Source organism: Mchenga conophoros, linkage group LG11 (genome assembly GCF_057382185.1).
Source record: "Mchenga conophoros isolate Kocher_MC1m ecotype Shallow Benthic linkage group LG11, M_conophoros_male_GT1.1, whole genome shotgun sequence".
NCBI classification, from domain to species: Eukaryota; Metazoa; Chordata; class Actinopteri; order Cichliformes; family Cichlidae; genus Mchenga; species Mchenga conophoros.
In genome coordinates, this window is record NC_140536.1 from 8,609,712 (window position 1) to 8,630,271 (window position 20,560).

The window sequence follows — 20,560 nt, forward strand, 5'->3', positions numbered from 1 at the left end:
AGAAAATTAATAAACAACAGTTGGCTGAAACAAGAGACACTGAATGCCTTGGTGAAAATGTCAAAGAATGACTCAAACAGTCTAAGAGAGGAGTGAATGTTAAAATTAGAATCAAATCTTAGAGATTAAAATGCAGATTGTATCAACTATCCCCCCCCCCCCCAACAATTTCCAAACTAAGTTAAGCTAAACTAAACAGCTGCTGGCTCCAGTACTATATTTGTCTAACAGTTAGGGTAGTATTTAATTTTTTTTTTGTCTTACTCTGGGCAGTGTTATGACAAGATAAGGTGTAAGGTTCACCCCCACCCCACCCCACCACACCCCACCCCACCACAACCACAAACACCAGCACCACCATGCATCTGCACAAAGAAAACAAAACTGACTTCTAAAAATTTATGATCTCTCTCAGTTCCTTCAGTGCAAGCATAAAATTAGCCACTTCCTCCAACAATTATGAGAAGTTCCTCAAGTTACTCAAGAAGTTGGACTGACAAGTTTCACAAAGACAAGTCATACTTATCACCCTGAAGAGTTTAAAAGTGTAACTTATAAATTACTTATAAGTTACACTTATCGCATAAATCACACTTATCACACAAAGGGACATTTTGGGTTCTGGTCATATGTATTTATGAGCAAGAAAATTAAAAGACTTAATGTTTTTCTAACTGCACATTTGCACAATTGATTTTAAAAACCTTTTATCACAAGAAGGTCAGTGAGAAAGAGAACAAAGTGATAGTAACTGTAATTATTCAGTTATGCTTTTTTAAATTAAAATTAAACGCTTTTTAAATTATGTTGTTTTGTTAAGAAAATAACTACAACTTTAATAGTTTATTCAACCTGACACACACCATTAGGTTTTAGAGCTTTTCCCCACTTGTGGGTGGAAAATCATAACCTCCGCCCACACTGGGTGCTTAAAAAGCTGCATTTTTAGTGTTACTTGTATCTTCATGACTATTCATCTGTGTTGGTAAGTAAATCACTATTTTTTTTTCTTTTTGCTGAAGTAATATCAACAGATGTTTTTTTATTAGACAAAATTTGTTCAGAAAAAGAATTGTAGTTTTAAAATGTAGCATTCTCCACTTCTCCATTTTACAAATGGGGGGGCGGGGGGGGGGGGGGGGGATTAATGTTATTTAAAGAAAAATTTTTTCCCGTAGGATTGTTTATATATATAATAATTACCTTTTTTCTGGCATGAAAACCTGTTCTGGTTTAATAGTCTTTCAGTCAGTAAGAAAGTGGGTTGGGTGCTGACTATATCCATAATGCTTTCCAAGTATTACCCTCTTAAAACCTATTAAAACTCTTTTTTGTTTAAGTGACCCTAGAAAACAATGCTGTACCTACTACAGTCTGGAAAACCTCTGTAACAGTACCGTTTATATATTACTCGAAGACACCACTGTACCCCGATGCATACAGTAGTAGGGATGGGACCATAATATAATAGAGATCAATCCCTTAATATTATATTATACTTAATTTTGGTGAAAATCAAGTGATGGTCAAGATCAAGGTAACACCAAACGTAAAAACTAGTAAAGACTTTATAATACATGTAATATCTTATGGATTGTCTTCAAATATAACAAGAAATACTAAGCCTAAGGGGTCATGAGTACGTGTATTGGCTAAGCATTTGATCTTGATCTTCATTGTTAGTGCCCAAGGTCAAAGTTGACCTTGAAAGTTTTTTTTTTCAAGAAACCACATTAAGTAATATATCACATGACAGAACGTGGAGAGAGTAGCACAACACACATTTTATTTTTTCAATATGATACCCTATGACTTCACAAAGACAACGTAACTGACTGATGTCATCATATTGTAATAAAAACATCATAAAATGTCAAGGTTTTAGTAAGTTTTAATTTCATATATTTGTTTCAGGAATGCTATACCATTAATAAGATGTCTGGGTCTGGACCATTTTTCCTGTGCATCTATAGCCTAGGTATGGTCATTTCAATATATATATATATATATATATATATATGTATATATATATATATATATATATATATATATATATATATATATATATATATATATATATATATATATATATACATATTTATATATATATATATATATACTCGTGTGTTTTTGTGTGTTTTATATTTCAGTTTCTCTCATTGCGTCATGATTCTCTTGCAGGATATATTTTGTGCAGCTCCAGTGCTTGGCAGGTGAAAATGCCAAGAAATATCAAAGGATTGTTGGGTTCCTGTCTTGTTATCCCTTGCAGTTATGATTACTATCAGTATCCACCTAGAAGACCAGATCGTGTAGTGTGGTATCAGTATGTGAAGAGAGGATATCCAATAGTATATGACAACTGGAACTGGAATGATGTGTTGGACATATTTAAAGGAAGAACACGTGTATATACTTCTTCACACCATCGGACATGTAGTCTGTTGATTGACCCAGTGACCTTGGCTGATCACAGTCAGAAGCTTTATCCCTGGGTGGATCCTGAAAATGTTGGATGGAGAACCTACCCTTTCTATGACACAACTGTAACTGTTGAAGTAGTGGGTAGGTAAATAATTTAAGATTTCACTATAAATTGATCACTATGTTGTTATATGATTATGTAAATCTTCACATTTTATGATTTAAGGCACAGCAGATCCACCGGTTATCGAGATCTTTGGAAACACGGTGGTTGGGCAGTCTGTAACAGTGCAATGCAGTGTTTACCACACTTGTCCCACTTATCCCCCAAGTCTGAGGCTCAACATCCCCCTGCGAAACGAACGTCTAACTCATAGCCGTCTATCTGATGGAAGATCCAAAACTATGGTGACAACCACTCTGTTCATAGAGAAAGAATATCAAATTGTGGAGTGCTATGTGGAACACCGTGGTGGTCGCTCTGCATCAGCATCTAAAACCTTAACCTCATATTGTAAGTGGTGAAAGTAAATTGCATTTTATCCTACACCATCTTTGATATTTAACCATTTTTAATTGTATCCCAGGCTCCATTTCAGGGCTGACTGTCAGCTCTGCATCATATGAATTTCTGGAGAGAGATCAAAGTACAGTAACTTGCACTGTTTCATACACATGCTATCGAAATATTCCAACTGTGACATGGAATTATGGTAATATGCCAGCCTCCTCTGATACTAGCAAGTTATCAGGGGGGGCTCAGTGGAGGACTGTCTCCACACTGACATTTACTGCATCAGCTAATGACAATGGAAGATCGCTGATATGTTATGCACGTTTCGCTGGAGGTCAGACACGACGAGCAACCATCATTCTGCGGGTAAAGAGTAAGTACAAATATTTATTAAATTAAATTAATTAAATGTAACAGCTAACCATACACCCAAAACTCTTACAGCATTTATAGGATTGTACTGCATTTGTTTTCTCTCACAAACTACATCTGCAATAAAAGTGATATTACCTAATCATAGTTTACATATGCTTTTGAAATGTATTTCATAATAATGACAATAATAATAGGCAGATGACCAAGTTTTCCAGTGGTGCGTGCAGTCATTATCAGCAATTAAGCATTTTTTAACCATTCATGAATACTCGAATGCATATCTCAGAAACCCCCAAAAGTTGATTCTGTTCATCTGGACGTAGCCTCTTCAGTGGGAGGAAGGCTTTGTGACTTCTTCAGTGGCTCGTCACACAGAAGAGCTACCTCAAGGACTCCACGGTCTGTCATTTTGTAACGTATTCTTTTACGTTACTCAATGAGAGTAGAATATTCTGAATAGTCTAAGGAGCTTGGAAAGAAAAGCATCTGGACTTCTTTGAGTTGCTTGAAGATGTTTCACCTCTCATCCGAGATGCTTCTTCAGTTCTAAGGTCAAATGGTGGAGAGTCCCAGATTTAAACCCAGTGGGAGTTTCCCCCCAAAGAGGGACAAAGGATTAATTAATTAATTGATTAATTAATTGATTATAAAAATCAGTTGGAAACCCGTCTGGACCAGGGGCTTTTCCACTCTGAAGGGACGTTATTGCATTTTTAATTTCTTCCAGCGTCAGACTTTGTTCCAATTGTTCTTTCCAGTCAGAGTCAATTATAGGAATATTGAGATTGGAAAAAAAAGCGATGAACTTATTTTGAGCTGGTGCTGAATCTCAGGAATATAATTTAGCATAAAACTCTCTAAAATAGTTGTTAATAGCTTGATGATCCTCAGTTGATGAGCCATCTGATAAGATGAGTTGTGAAATAACACGAGATTTCAAAATGAGCTTCTCTGCTTGGGTAGTAGTTAATAGATCAATTTCAGTTTGTAAGGCCACTCTCCTCTTAATCAAATCAGGGGTCGGAGAGCCATATATGAGTCCGTCCAGGGTCTTGATTTCTAAGGATAACTCCTCAATATGCAGAATGAGAGATAAATTGTCCCCGGAGATACGCTTTAAGCGTCTCCCAGAGGGTCGAAGCTGAGATGCCATCCGTCCTATTTACCTGTAGAAAAAAATCTATTTGTTCTGTAATGAACTTCACAAAGTCTGAATCAGCCAGTAAGAGTGGATCCAGCTGCCATCAACAGGGATATTATTATTAATGTAGGCCAGCGCCACTGCAGGTTTCGGGAAACCTCAGGCGTTTCCGGTTGTGTGTGAACTGCAGAGTGGCTGGGTAGAAGAGACCTAACTTGACCTTTGCAGTGTGGACCTTCCTTTTGGACTCTAAGAAGGCTGCACGTCGTTTGTTGAGCTGTTCTGAGCTGTAGTCAGGAAATATGTGGAATCTCGATCCGTTGAATAGGAGCGGGCCCTTCTGTCTGGCGAGGCGTAGGATCAGCTCTCTGGTTTGGAAATGGTGGAGTCTGACAATGAACGGACGTGATCTGTTGTCACCATCTGCTGGTTTAGGAGCCAAACTTCTGTGGGCTCTATCCACCGATGGCGGCCTCTCGAAGTTGTTCTCCCCAAGCACATCAAAGAGTAGTTTGGCGATGAATTCCGTTGGTAGTGGACCCTCTGTATTCTCTGGTATCCCCACAATGCATATATACTGCCGTCTGGTTTAGTTTTCCAAGTACGCCACCTTCTCTCTTAAAGCCTCTTTCTCTTTAACTAGCGAGGATTGGCAGGTCTCCATGCTGCTCAGTCTCTTGTCAACCTCATTCGTTCCTTCTTCCATGTCGGTAATTCGTTGGCCGTACCCACTCAGGATTGAATGCAGAGAAGCAATAGATGCCCGGTTCTCCTCCCGAAATGAGTCGATAGAAGGGACTGCTCTCACAGCTAGAGATTGACGAGATACAACACAAATGCTACGGCAAGGAGGAGTCAGGACGCCAGGTCAGGGGGGAGATATCATCACCCCCACCCGAGATTGGGTACATAGCCCCAAGTGCGATAGGAGAAGGATCGTTGAGTGCGAGAGGAACTGACCTGAAAGATAGGATCATGGCCAAGCTTGAAACCTGGATCCCCCATAGCCGGTTACCAAGATTACGTGAAGTACCCTCAGAAGGTCTGCTAGATTATGTTAATGCAGCACTGCGGACAATACCTACAACCACGATTACCGACACTAACAAGCTGATCTACAATATGGCAGCAGTGATCAGTGAGATGCTTGGCTACAAGTTGAACAGCCACAAGGGGCAGTACCCTCCATGGAGAAGGAGGCTAGAGGGCAAGATCAAAGTAGCGACAAAGAAGGTGCATAAGAAATACAGCAAGCTGTCCATACCTGAGGCCTTGGAAACTGCCACCAGAGAGATAGAAGGCAGGAGAATAAACCAGCTGTTCTCCACAGAACCAGCAAAGGTGTACTCTCAGTGGCAAGGGAACAATAATAATAATAAGAGAACAGCACCACCCAGGCTGGAGACCGAGCAACACTGGAAGAGCATATGGGAGAAGGACACAACCCATAACGGCAATGCTCAGTGGCTAGTGGATCTGAGGGCAGACCACAGCGACCTCCCCGAACAGTAACCATCACAGTGGCAGATATCCAAGAAAGGGTCTCCAGTATGAAGAATTGGACAGCACCAGGGCCCGACATGGTTCACGCCTACTGGCTAAAGAAGCTGACTGCACTCCACGAGCGTCTGGCAGCACAAATGAACCAGCTGCTAGTTAACGAGAGACACCCGGAATGGCTAACCGAAGGTCGGACGGTCCTGATCCCCAAGGACCCCAAGAAGGGACCGGTCCCCTCCAACTACCGACCAATAACCTGCCTCAGTACTACATGGAAGCTCCTGTCAGGCATCATATCGGCTAAGATGAACAGGCACATGGGTCAATACATGAGCGGGACACAGAAAGGAATTGGCAAGAATACCAGAGGCGCAAAACACCAGCTACTGGTAGACAGAACAGTCAGCCGAGACTGCAAGACCAGACTGACCAACCTGTGAGGCCGCTAGAAAAGCTGCAACCACCAAGTACCTGCAGAGGGTCAGGCAAGTCCTGAGGAGTCAGCTGAATGGTAAGAACAAGATCCGGGCCATCAACACGTACACCCTGCCCGTGATCAGGTACCCTGCTGGGGTAATAGGCTGGCCAAAGGAGGAGATAGAAGCCACTGACATAAAGACAAGAAAGCTCCTTACCATGCATGGAGGGTTTCATCCCAAGTCCAGCACCCTGAGGCTGTACGCTAAGCGGAAGGAAGGGGGCCGGGGACTGGTGAGTGTCAGCACCACAGTCCAGGATGAGACAACGAACATCCAAGAATACATTGGGAAGATGGCCCCAACTGACCGAGTGCTCAGTGAATACCTCAGGCAGCAGAAACCCAAGAAAGAGGAGGGAGACGAGGAACCATCATGGAAGGACAGGCCCCTGCACGGTATGTACCACCGGCAGATAGAGGAGGTGGCTGATATCCAGAAATCCTACCAGTGGTTGGACAAAGCTGGACTGAAAGACAGCACAGAGGCACTAATCATGGCAGCACAAGAACAAGCTCTGAGCACAAGATCCATAGAGGCTGGGGTCTATCACACCAGGCAAGACCCCAGGTGCAGGCTGTGTAAAGATGCCCCAGAGACAATCCCGCACATAACAGCAGGGTGCAAGATGCTAGCAGGCAAGGCATACATGGAACGCCATAACCAAGTGGCCGGCATAGTGTACAGGAACATCTGTGCCGAGTATAACCTGGAAGTCCCGAGGTCAAAATGGGAGATGCCCCCAAGGGTGGTGGAGAATGACCGAGCTAAGATCCTGTGGGACTTCCAGATACAGACGGACAAAATGGTGGTGGCTAACCAACCGGACATAGTGGTGGTAGACAAACAGAAGAAGACGGCCGTAGTGATCGATGTAGCGGTTCCGAATGACAGCAATATCAGGAAGAAGGAACACGAGAAGCTGGAGAAATACCAAGGGCTCAGAGAAGAGCTCGAGAGGATGTGGAGGGTGAAGGTAACGGTGGTCCCCGTGGTAATCGGAGCACTAGGTGCGGTGACTCCCAAGCTAGGCGAGTGGCTCCAGCAGATCCCGGGAACAACATCGGAAATCTCTGTCCAGAAGAGCGCAGTCCTGGGAACAGCTAAGATACTGCGCAGGACCCTCAAGCTCCCAGGCCTCTGGTAGAGGACCCGAGCTTGAAGGATAAACCGCCCGCAGGGGCGTGCTGGGTGTTATATGTATATTACTTCACGTCATTATGCGGGCCGCAAGTAGAGATGACATGGGCCACGAGATTGAGACACAGGCATTAGAGCCTCTAAATGCTTGCTTTGTTTTGGTTTCCTCTGGTGTTGAATTACCAAAAATAGAGAGGGTGCAGGCTAATATATGAAACAGGAAAAGACCTCCGTGTAATCCATTTATTTCAACAAAGTAACTGTATTCTGATTACCACCTTTGTAAACGGTAACTGTAACGGAATACAGTTACTCATATTTTGTATTTTAACCCTTTAAAGTGGAGCGGGCACGCTCTGTTTTGCGTAACTATTTTTAAATCCCTGTAGAACCGGAACCACGTAAGCTAGCGCAATCATTTTTTTTTGCATAGGAAACCGGAGGAGTTGTACTTACATCTTATGCCCTCAGCTTGTCCTAGGTCACAGTTTCTTTCCACATAGCTTTGCAAAAATTGCATAAAAAGCACTTGCTGCAACAAAAACATGATATTCCAGAAACACGCTTTGCCGATCCGATCAGCTGTTCGTAACACTTCCTACATTGAAATAGACGTCAACGCGAACTATCGCATGTCCGCCATTACCTGCCCGAAACCGGAAGTGATGATTTTTGCGGGAAATGTAGTTTTTTACTTGCAGGCCTTTTAAAAGTCATGTTTGACTTTATGCTTTTCTGGTCTTAAAGGGTTAAATATATAACGCCGGTACATGTATTCCGTTACTCCCCAACACTGCTCATGGTCATTGATTAATGGTCTTTGACCAATGAGCTTTGATCAGTGGTTGTGGATCAATGGTCAGGGGAATTTACATATTAATGATCAAGGAACTGACCTCCCAGCAGATTGTTCATGCAGTGGTGCTAGTTTCAGTCATTATGCAAATGTTATGTTTATAAGATTGGGGAAACCTGCAGTCATCTGAGACTGAAGAAGTCACTTGGATGAGTGACAAAACGTTTCTCCCACTAAAGATGCTATGTCCAGGTAAACAGAATCAACTTTAGGGGATTTACTTACCTGGATGATTGAGCATGCATCAAGACATATTACAGAAATACAATGACTGACAGAGGACTTGGATCTATTATGATACTAGACCTGATGCAGAGACTGAATTGTAAGATTTTCAGGGTTAGAGGGAGTAATGTGCAAGTCCTGGCAATGTCAGCAGAAGTCCACTGTCATCTCTACAGTCTTAAGAGTGTTCAGCTCCAGATTGAGCTGACTGCACCAGAGTACCAGCCGCTCAACTTCTTGCCGGTATGCAGACTCATCACCATCTTGAATGAGGCCAATGACAGTGGTGTCATCTGCAAACTTTAGGAGTTTGACAGCCGAGTTCTTGGAGGTGCAGTCGTTAGTGTTGAGGGAGAACAGTAGTGGTGAGAGGACACATCCTTGAGTGGCACCAATACTGAGGGACCGGGTTTCAGAGGTGATCTCCCCCAGCCTCACTTGTTGCTTTCTGTCTGTCAGGAAGCTGGTGATCCACTGACAGGTAGCTGGTGACACGCTGAGCTGGGAGAGTTTGGAGGAAAGAAGTTCAGGCACAATGGTGTTAAAAGCCGAACTAAAGTCCACAAACAGGACCCTGGCATAAGTTCCCGGGCGGTCAAGGTGTTGCAGGATGTAATGCAGCCCCATGTTCACTGCATCATCCACCGACCTGTTTGCCCGGTAGGCAAACTGCAGAGGGTCCAGCTGGTGGCCTGTAATGTCTTTCAGATGGGCTAACACCAGTCGTTCGAAGGATTTCATGACCACAGACGTCAAGGCGACAGGTCTGTAGTCATTCAGTCCTGTGATGGTGGGTTTCTTGGGAACAGGGATGATGGTGGAGCGTTTGAAGCAGGAGGGAACTTCACACAGCTCCAGAGATCTGTTGAAGATGCGAGTAAAGATGGGAGCCAGCTGTTCAGCACAGGTTTTGAGGCAGGAGGGTGAGACGCCGTCTGGTCCGGGGGCTTTCCTGGGCTTCTGTTTCTGGAATAGTCGGCTCACATCCTGAGTGTGTATTCTGAGTTTCAGGGAGGAGGAAAGGGGGTTGAGAGGTGTGGTGGAGGTCGTTGAGTCTGGAATAGGAGAGGGTGGTGGTGGTCGTTGAGTCTGGATTGGGGAGGGTGGGGGTGGTCGTTGAGTCTTGATTGGGGAGGGGCAGGGTGAAGGGGGGAGAGGTGGAAGGTGTGTTGGGGGTCAATGTCTGAAGCAATGTCCCTGGGGAGGGGAGGGTGGGGCGTGGGAGTCTGTCCGTCACAAACCTGCAATAGAAAGTGTTTAACTCGTTGGCCAGGTCTTTGTTTGCTTCAATAGTGGGTGGGGGGCGTCTGTAGCTGGTGATTTCCTGCAGGCCCCTCCACACTGACGCAGGATCGTTGGCTGAGAGCCGTTCTTCCAGCTTCTGGGAGTAGATGCTTTTAGCTGCTTTGATCTCCTTGGTCAGTGTGTTCCTGGCTTGCTTGTACAGGACCCTGTCACCACTTCTGTAGGCGTCCTCCTTGGCCTTACGAAGATGTTGGAGTTTAGGAGTGAACCATGCTTTATTGTTGTTGTATGTGCAAAAGGTCTTTGTTGGCACACACACGTCTTCACAGAAACTGATGTATGATGTCACAGTGTCCGTGAGCTCATCTAGGTTCTCAGATGCAGCTTCAAAAACAGTCCAATCAGTGGAGTCAAAACAGTCCTGCAGTTCCTGCTTTGCTGCGTTAGTCCACTTCTTCAAAGTTTTGACTACAGGCTTGGCACGTTTGAGTTTTTGCCTATAAACTGGAATAAGATGGACCATGCAGTGATCAGAATGTCCCAAAGCTGCCCGGGGCACAGAGCGATAGGCATCTTTTAGAGTGGTGTAGCAGTGATCCAGTATGATGTTGTCCCTGGTGGGGCAGTCTATATGCTGTCTGTTATTATTCCTCAAAGTTGCAAAGAGATGTTTTGTCTCAAGTTCATTTCATTTCAAACAGAGTGTGAGCCCTTTTTAAGTGTTAGGCAGAAAAGGCTGAGGGTATTGTTGTTGCTCCACCATTGAGGGCACTTGAGTTTGAGAATGCAATAACTCAAGAATTAAGTCATCTGGTTTAAGTTCACAGGTCAACTTTTGGAAAATCATCTGGGGTTTTCAAATTTATACCATACCTGCAACATCTAGGAGGCAGGGGGTAGCACTGGTGGCTGCCAATATTTATTTATTTTTTGTTAAGATCAAAAGTGCTTCAAAAGCTTCTTCTCTTTTGCAGGAAACATACTGAATCTGGGTTGGTCCTTCACTGCTCCAGCCACCATAACTGGGTTAAAAGGGTCATGTCTCACCATTCCATGCAAATTCTCCTACAAAAACTCTCAGCCTAAAGACCTTCAAGTTATATGGTACTTGTATCAGAGGAACGAATACCCAGCTGTATACAACCAAGAAGGGACAGTTATTAGAAAGTTTAATGGTCGAACAAGCTTGACTGGATCAGTAACTGAGAAGAACTGCACTCTTAAGATTGAAAGGTTGGAGATGTCAGACAACCATAACCAACTTTATCCATGGATAGATAAGAACACAATTACTTCCTACCACACCAAAGGTCACTCATTTTATGATGGATCTACTGAACTTATTGTTTCAGGTAAGCATTCATTAATTTCTTCAATTCAACTTTAATTCCATTGCTATACATCCAAGTTACTACAGAAAGAAACCCTTACCACGACAAACTGAGTCCTCTCTGATTTATTTTTTATTTATTATTTATCTGTATTTTAGTTTTGTGCATGTATAATTTGCAATGATTTGCCTCAGCATATAAATTGTAGTTAGAATCTTTAGCTTTTTCCTGGCACAGTGTTGTCTAAACCCAATAAATGTATTTCAATAACACTTAAAACTACAATACTTATATCAAACCATTAAGAGAGACACATAAACTAATGTGAAGAAATATTTATTTTCAGCTATCTGTATTTTTTTCTTCCCTATCACTTTTAACTAAGTTTGTTTAATTGCAGTTATTACTTCCTGCAAATGACTCAAAAGTTGCTGTGTTGCTGTAGCTCTCAATTTTTGCTTTGAATTAACAGAACATGCACCAGAACCACAGTTGAGCATTATTGGTATCCTCAGAGTGGGAGAGCAGGGCACTGTGTCCTGCAGTGTGCAGCATACATGTTTCTCTGCTCCCCCAACCTTAACCCTAAAGGGTTTACCTGGAATTGATCAGAACATGGACACTCTGGTATCTGAAGGGATTTGGGAAAGTAAAATAGTTCAAACTTGGACAGTAGAAGAAGAGCACCAGAGTGTAAGTTGTGCTGTTAACTACCCTGCGGGTCAGAGTGCCGAAAGGTCGATTCCACTGAATGCTGAATGTGAGTACCATGTAATATATTCAATGTGCAATATATTTCATGTACTGAATTTAATGTGACATGAAAATGTAACATTTTCCATTTATATCTCAGGCTCCATTTTGCCATTGAATATAAGCTCTACATCAGATGAATTTCTTGAAGGGTATGATAGCAAAGTAACATGCACTGCCTTATACACATGTCACAAGAATACACCAACTCTCACATGGAACTATGGCAGTGTGGCAGCATCCACTAATACAGAAAAGGTACCGGGGGAGACTCAGTGGAAGACCATCTCCATACTGTCATTTAAATCTTCACCCAGCGACAACGGGAGATCTGTTACCTGCTTTGCAAAATTCAAGGGGGGGCAAACACAAGAAGTGAGCATCAGGCTGCGGGTAAAGAGTAAGTGCAAATAGTAATTATCTTCATTTAAAAGCTCAGACAGACAGACAAAAAGTTATTAGAGTAGATATATACCAGAAAAAAATGAATGTTGTTAGTGTGGTAGGAATGACCGTCATTCGGCAATGTGATTGCAAAGTCTTTATTTACAATGTGCTTTTAAGCAGCTTTTCAGTTCCCCATAACTTTACAGCTTATTCATCTTGCTGCTTCTGCTACCTCTTCTCTTTCTTCTCTGGCCATGGCAGCTACGTCCATGTCTGTTTTGTCTGTTAAGATTTATTTTTAAGATTAAATAGTTCTTCAAAAGTTTTTTTTTTCTAATTTTTTTGCAGGAAACATACTCAATCGGGGTTGGTCCTTCACTGCTCCAAGCACCATAACTGGGTTGAAGGGATCGTGTCTCATCATTCCATGTAAATTCTCCTACAAAAACTCACAGCCTAATGACCTTCAAGTGATGTGGTACTTGTACCAAATCAATGGATTTCCAGCTGTATTCAACCAAGGAGGGAATGTTATTAGTAAGTTTGATGGTCGAACTAGTTTAATTGGATCAGTGGTGGAGCAGAACTGTAGTCTTAAGATTGAAAGGCTGGAGATGTCCCACAACCATGACCGACTTTATCCATGGATAGATAAGAACGCAATTACTTCCTACCACACCGTAGGTCACTCATTTTATGATGGATCTACTGAACTTATTGTTTCAGGTAAGTGTCATTGAACTCCCATTTACAGTCACTTCAACTTAAATCCAAAAAATGATTACAGAAAGCTTGAGTCAGGACTTCACTTGTCACTACATTCAGTCATTTAAAATTTACTTTGTTGGTTTGTTGCTTTTCTATAAAAAACAAACAAACTAACAAATGCGCAGTAAAATATTCAGTATAACAGAGTAACCAATGCATTTAATTCCCACAAACTGGCTGTTAAACAAATACTACAATTATGTAAACATTCATATTTCTGGAACATAGAACTCAGAAGTTACTGTATCACTATAGCTCTTGAATATTTCTTATTCACAGAACATGCACCAGAACCAGAGCTAAATATTATTGGTACTCCCAGAGTGGGAGAGCAGGGCACTGTGTCCTGCAGTGTGCGCCACGCATGTATTTTTGCTCCCCCAACCGTAACCCTAAATGGTATACCTGGAAAAGACCGGATCACGGACACACTGGTATCTGATGGGATTTGGGAAAGGAGAGTAGAACAAGTTTGGGAAGTAAAGGAAGAGCACCAGAGTGTGGCTTGTACTGTTAGCTACTCTGGGGGTCAGAAAGCCACCAAGGAAATTCCACTCAATGTTGAATGTAAGTTTAATGGGAGGGTTTACTTGAATTAAACAACAATTGCTATCATTAAGCTTCACTCTAACTTTCTTGCTCAGGTCCATTTCAGGAAATCACTATGAATGAACCACCAGGGGAGTTAACAGAGGGCATGGCGAAGAATGTCACTTGTTCTGTGATCTTTAAGTGCAGGAAAAACACACCAAGTGTCATCTGGAACTACAACAACATGCAAAGTTCATTAAACACCAAACAGACTCCCAACAATACATACACTATAGTGTCAAATCTAACTTTTATTCCCTCCCTAAGTGATGATGGTAAACTTTTGACTTGCACTGCTCAGTTTATTAGCGGGGAGTTCTCAACATCTGCAACTCTTACTGTAAAACGTGAGTTCCTACATGTCGCCCTCCTGATTGTTTGATACTTTACAAAATATACCTATTAGCTTTCTGTTGGAAAACTGATTTTGTTAGATTGGTAAAAAAATAAATAAATAAATAAAGCCAGCCGCCAATTAGCTCAGGTTAGCACATACACAAGCAGAAGAGGAAGCCATTAGCTTGACTAGAATTAAAGCTAGCGTGTTTGATTTGGGCATTATATATGAACATATAGCTGAGTCATAAGCTGGAAGTCACTGAGAAGGGAAAAGAGGGAGAAATACAAAACTTTTAGATAATGTATCCAGAAAGACATTTTACATGTGCATTAAAGTGCCAGACCTGTAATAGATGGGCAACTTGTCCAGGGTGTACCCCACTTTTCACCCTATGAGCGTAAATTGGATCAGCAGAAGAAAATTGAAGGATTGCTAGATGGATGAAAAGTGCCACAAAACATTTGTAAAGAGAAAACTAGAAAGAAAAGTATAAAACCTGCCTCCATCTAGATTTAAAAGATTGTCTCCATTATTGCCCAGGGACCAACAATTTTTATAACACTTTATAAGTCTTATAACTGTTTCTATAAATCTGAACCAATAGGCTTATGGCTTACACCTTACAAATGAGACCTACTTTCATCTAACTTTCCAAAAACACAAAAATACTCCTCTAGATGTTGAATTGTTATTAATTGGTTGTTATCATTTTCCCAGAATATGAGAGAGATCCATTTGAAAATTACAGTAAGTGCACTTGTCAGCACTCTCAAACTCTTTTTGTTTTCATCATGTCACATCTCAAGAGGATTAATTTAAACCAGCATCTAACATTTTTCCCATTACAGCAACCTCTGCTTTGCCTGCCGACGTCCCTTTAAGATTTAGTGCCTTGACGCGCTCCTGTGTGGTGATTCCCTGCAGTTTCCAGTACAAAGAGGATGAACCGATGACCCGTGGCATCTGGTCCAAAAAAAGCGGAGACATTGTATTCCATAATGGCCAAAGCTATGTAATTGACCATTTTAAGGGCCGAACCAAAATGTTAGGAAATCTAAATGAGGGAAACTGCTCACTGGAGATTGATGACATCAAGCCCTTTGACAACGGACCCTTCTGTTTCTATGCAGAGAAAGGACATGAGACACATACATTCAACAACAGCTGTGTATTTATTATCATGAAAGGTTTGGAGTCCCACTGTAGATCACTGAAATGTGACAAACACATTGCTTTCTAAGTATCAAGTATAATCTTCTTTGTGTTTGTCATGCTCAGCTTCTCCAGAAAAACCAGTGATGACCCCCGTTCCAAAAGAAGTTGATGCTGGTTCAACTATAACTGTTTCGTGTTCTGTTACACACACATGTTCATCACATCCTCCGGTGTTCTCATGGAGTGTCTCTCACCTCACCATTGAGGTCTCAGAGATCATGATGTCACGAGGCACCTGGCAGACAACTTCCACAATCACTTTTATTGTTACTGAAGGAGATGGAGTCAGAAACCTCACCTGTAACGCTATCTTTTGGCGTAACAGGGAACAAGCCCACACAGTCAGCTTAAATGTGAAGGGTTAGCAGACACACTTTATCTCTACTCTATATGTTATCGAAGTATTTCTTCTGTTGAATTGTGTTTATTAACCTCAAATGTATCTACATCACCAGGATCACTGATGTACCAGTTTAAATGTTCTGCTCCAATGGCCTTTCCAGTCTCATTTGTGGCTCTCATCATAATCACCTTAGCTGCAGTGTTTGCAGTGTTCATCTGGAGGAAAAGGTTGAGGAAATATAACATTAATTTATATCATATCATATTTCTGATAGTGATTGCAGCTGTCTGTGTAACGATGTTACAATGTGTTGACTCTGAAGCTGAAAATGTTTTTTTTCTCCTCCAACCAAATATAGGAAACACACAGATGAATCACTGAAACCACCACCTCGACCAGAAAAAAGGCAAGTTATTTTAACATAAAAAGTGAATAATAATGACATAATTCAGTCATGAGTCAAGACCTCTCATCACAACTGAATACAGGAGTTCATACTTTAAAGATGTTCTAAAATGATTCAAAAGAATCTAAACGCATCCAGAGCCTGCTTCAACAACATATCCATATTAATTAAATATAAATAAGTTTTATCAGTCATATCATATCTGACACAGAAAAATGAAGTTGAGATGGTCAAATGAGCTTTATGAGCAACATGATAAAAAAAAAAAGTTGATGGTTGCAATGGTTGTTTTATACACCTGATGTCTATAAATGTGATGTTTGAGCTAATATTTGTAAAAGCATGTGTGAAAAATGTCGCTAATTTGTTAATAACTGTTATTTTTTTCTTTTTTAACGTCTCCACCAAAACAACCCTGTAAATATTTCTCCCTGTAATTTCACAGAAGATCACTTTGGGATAGATTATCCAGGTAACCATTTTGAAGGATTCCTTTGTGACTGTTCTCTTCATTGTATCATGTAATGAAATAAAGTGACTCATGTGATTTATTGTGTATAGACTGTGCCTTGCATTTTAAAAAAACTGACTCCTAATTGTCTCACAAAATATTTAGGAGATACACAGATGACAGAGACAGACCACCAAGGCCAGAAAAAAGGTATATCACCAGTGTTCTGCAAACTGAAGAAATACAGTAAAACAAACCAACTAACAATGCTTTGCTTTCAAAATAGGAGGTCCATTTGGAGTCGATTTTCACGGTAAGGAAAACAAAAAAAGAAAGCCATCATTTGTAACCCTGATATGAATGCTTAACTGGAAATATCCTGTTGATTGTACTCTTAATAGAAAAGAAGAGGATCGCATGGCATGGCAACATGAGAGGAAGCCCAGGTACTGTTGGATTTTGATTGTACAATTTTTTACTGTTAAAGTTGTTTCTCCTTCTTTTTCTTAAGTAAAACTGCAGAAATGTCTTAAAGACCTATATGGCCTCTAGCCACCTGCATTGAAATTCATATAAAACTGAGGTTATTGAACACGGCCCTAAACTATTTAGAAATATTGTATCTAATCATTGTGGGGAAACTTGTGGGGATAGGTTAATTGGATAATCCAAATTGTCACTAGGTGTGAATGTGCGAGTGAATGTGAGTATGAATGGTTGTCTGTCCCTATGTGTTAGCCCTGCGACAGACTGGCGACCTGTCCAGGGTGTACCCTGCCTCTCGCCCTATGACAGCTGGGATAGGCTCCAGCGCCCCCCGCGACCCTGAAAAGGACAAGCGGAAGCGAATGGATGGATGGATGGATGGATGTATCTAATCAGATGCTTAATCTGGATGGCACTACGTTGACATTCAGTAACACTGTGAGGAATCTTGGAGTTGTTTTGACCAGGTTTGACCTTTGACCTTTCAATGTGCATATTAAAAAATTTGTAGGATTGCTTTATTGTATTTACCTAATATCTCTTAAATTAGAAACATTCTGTCTCAGATGCTGAAAAACTAGTTCATACATATTTTACTTTTAGGATGGACTACTGTAATTCATTGCAATTGGGCTCCCTGAAAAGCCTTCACTTGATCCAAAATGTTGCAGCAAGAGTACTGACAGAGACTAGAAAGAGAGGGCATATTTCTCCCCTTTTGGCCTCTCTTCATCACCTCCCTGTTAATTCCAGAATTAAACTTAAACTCCTTCTCATGACATACACGGTCTTGAAGAATTAGGCCCCATCTTATCTGAAAAACTCATAGTACCGTATAAGCTCTCAGACTGTGGGCTTACTTGTGGTACCTAGTATATTTTAAAGTAGAATGAGAGGCAGAGTCTTCAGCTTTCAGGCTCCTCTTATGTGGAATCAGCTCCCAGTTTGGATTAAGAAGACACTCTTCCTACTTTTAAGATTAGTCTTAAAAGTTTCCATTTTAATAAAGCATATTGTTAGAGTGGGATTAGATGACCCTGAATCCTTCCCTAATTAAGCTGCAATAGACCAATAGGACTTCTTTTTCGTTGACCTTTTTTCACTCACTTTATGTTTATATGCCACACTATATTTAATTATTAGCTATTATTAATATCTGGCTCTCTTCCACAATGTGTCTTTTATCCTGTTTTCCTCCCCGCACCCCCAACCTGTTGCAGCAGATGGCTTCCCCTCCCTGAGCCTAGTTCGGCCAGCTGTTTCTTCCTGTTAAAAGAGAGTTTTTCTTTTTCCTGTTGCCAAGTGCTTGCTCTATTTTTGGTCTCTACTGTGCAATGTAAAGTGCCTAGAAGCAACTGTTCCTGTGATTTTGCACTGTTTAAATAATAACTGAATTGAAGTGACTTGAACTGAATTGAAATCTTTCCTTTGTCTTGTCTTCTTCTTCTTCTTCTTCTTCTTATTATTATTGTTTTCATTCTATAGGCAGTCATTTTGGAGCCGATTTTCAAGGTAGTATTTGTAGTCTTCTTGTTTGTTTTTATATAATTTTTAAATTTCCCTATATAAAAGAAATATACATACACACATTAAGTAATATTTAAAAAAATGTTTATACATTCTGCAGACGCCAAGACTGCACTGCGAACATCAGTGTTGCCTATACGTAAGTATTCATAGCAGTACGACAACTGCCATAATGTCATAGTAAAAACAGTCATAAACTAACATGTTATTTTCTTTAACCCCCATAGTAAACACAGCAGCAATGTAACCTGTGGAGCTGTGTCCAAACCACGCTGTCCATCCCCAAAGGAGTGAGTTTTATTCATGCAATTTTTTCTTTAAATGACATACCAATGTGTTTTATTTCTTTATGTTTGAACAACCTGCTTCCATTTCTATGTTGTTTGATACAGTAACAGGAGACGACCATCCCCTTTCAACCCTGAGGTTAGTGGTGTCGCAGTGAATGACAAAATCCAAATCAACCAAACTTAAGACTTTTTTCATTAAATAACATTACAACATCCAAACTGATCGCAGATTATTACTTAATCTATTAAAAATGTTATACTTTCTCTAAAGTAATTTATTTTGTTATGCTTGATAACAATGCCAAGGTTAGTGTAAGGAACTTGAATTATTTATATGGATGAACTTTTTTTGAAACAAATCCCTGCTACGTAGACTTTGATTTATTTAAAGTTAATTTAGTTTGTTTTGTTGTGTTTGGAAAAAAACAAAAAAGCTAATTATTTAAGAATCATTTTAGATTAAAACTGAATAAATTTTTACTCAAAATTCTTGCAGAATCAACTGTACGGCAACCTTTGACTTCTTCAAAGACATCCCACAGACATCTTAATCTTTCAGGCTCATGTCTCCCAAGTCTCCTGTTTCAAAGGTTATCATCTAGCTGAACAGCCATTATCAACTGCAAAGACGCCTGTGGTGGCTTCTGTTATGAATGCATGCTAATGCAAACTGTACTGTTGATGTCGATGCATGATATGTGGGGGAAAGTTCTTAATGATACTGCAAGATCTAATGTTTTTATAGTTTAACTTTCACTTGGCTTTCTTTAAATTTCATTTAACTTGGTCAATTACAAAATGATCTAGTAACTTGCTTTGCTTAATCTTCTCACATGATAAACAGCAATAAACATGTTTTTTCTGACGTTGCCTCAGTTATTTGTACTGTTTAGTATTTTATTTTCAAAATTGCTCAGTTTCCAACTACTGTCTCACAGTCGCTGTGAAAAAGAAAAACCGAGAGTTCACATTTTAAGGCAGGCAAGAATAACAAACGCATTTTCATTCATTGTACGTCGCTCTGTTTGATCCCAAATAGTCTAGGCTACTAAAAGTATTGCATAGTAATCTATCTTTGGGTAAAAATACATTCTGAAAAAAATACATTTAATAAAACATATATTTACAAAGCATGATTCACAATTAGACATAAATGTTTTATGAGAGGTGTGTTATAATTCAAAGATGCTCTACAAAAGCACAAATACATGTGTATTTGTTGGAGGGAAACTTTCCTTTTTATGATATACTGTATGATCTTTGGTACTTTAAAAACTTATGACAACTACTACTAGACCTGGGTATTTTGAAATAAGCTTTGACGTGAAAGAATTCTGAATAGAAGTACCAGTACCAAATCCTTTTTAGCAACAAACTAAATCAGTCTGACAAAAAGCTCATCTGTCAGCGTTTCACTAAAGAAACTGACAAGTAACTATTCATACAGTTATATTTAACATTCTTGAAGCAAATGATTTATCAGTACTAAGTTATTCTGTGCAGGGTTGTGACAAAAAACAGACTCGTCTTCTGGGATCAGATTTCATCATTCGTGAAAGTGCCTACAAAATTAGAACATATCAAATCTTCAGAAAATTGTACATCACGGAAAGTGGCCCATTTTTTTTATATAAAATCCATCTGGATGAAGATTGGTGACATCCATCTGGATGTAAATCCATTTGTTAGAACAGCCTTATAATTTTGTTCATGGGTGAATCAAGATGGCGCCGGTGTGTGTGGCTGCTCGTCTGTCACTGCCAAGTTTGTTCCTGT

General features: G+C 40.5%; 1 protein-coding gene across 1 annotated transcript; it reads left to right on the top strand.

Annotated features, from left to right (window-relative positions):
• The first annotated feature begins 960 nt into the window (after nt 1–960).
• Nucleotides 961–19,623, top strand: LOC146563568 (uncharacterized). The gene is made up of 25 exons (XM_085290734.1): nt 961–985; nt 1,915–1,978; nt 2,182–2,565; nt 2,651–2,938; nt 3,012–3,311; nt 10,871–11,248; nt 11,700–11,987; nt 12,081–12,380; nt 12,716–13,093; nt 13,415–13,702; nt 13,780–14,073; nt 14,784–14,813; nt 14,915–15,253; nt 15,345–15,641; nt 15,737–15,851; nt 15,983–16,030; nt 16,476–16,502; nt 16,647–16,691; nt 16,768–16,794; nt 16,883–16,927; nt 18,453–18,479; nt 18,595–18,633; nt 18,722–18,784; nt 18,887–18,920; nt 19,281–19,623. Exons 2-25 carry the CDS (start codon nt 1,936–1,938, stop codon nt 19,302–19,304), a joined length of 4,101 nt encoding a protein of 1,366 aa, XP_085146860.1. The 5' UTR covers nt 961–985; nt 1,915–1,935; the 3' UTR covers nt 19,305–19,623.
• The last annotated feature ends 937 nt before the right edge of the window (nt 19,624–20,560 follow it).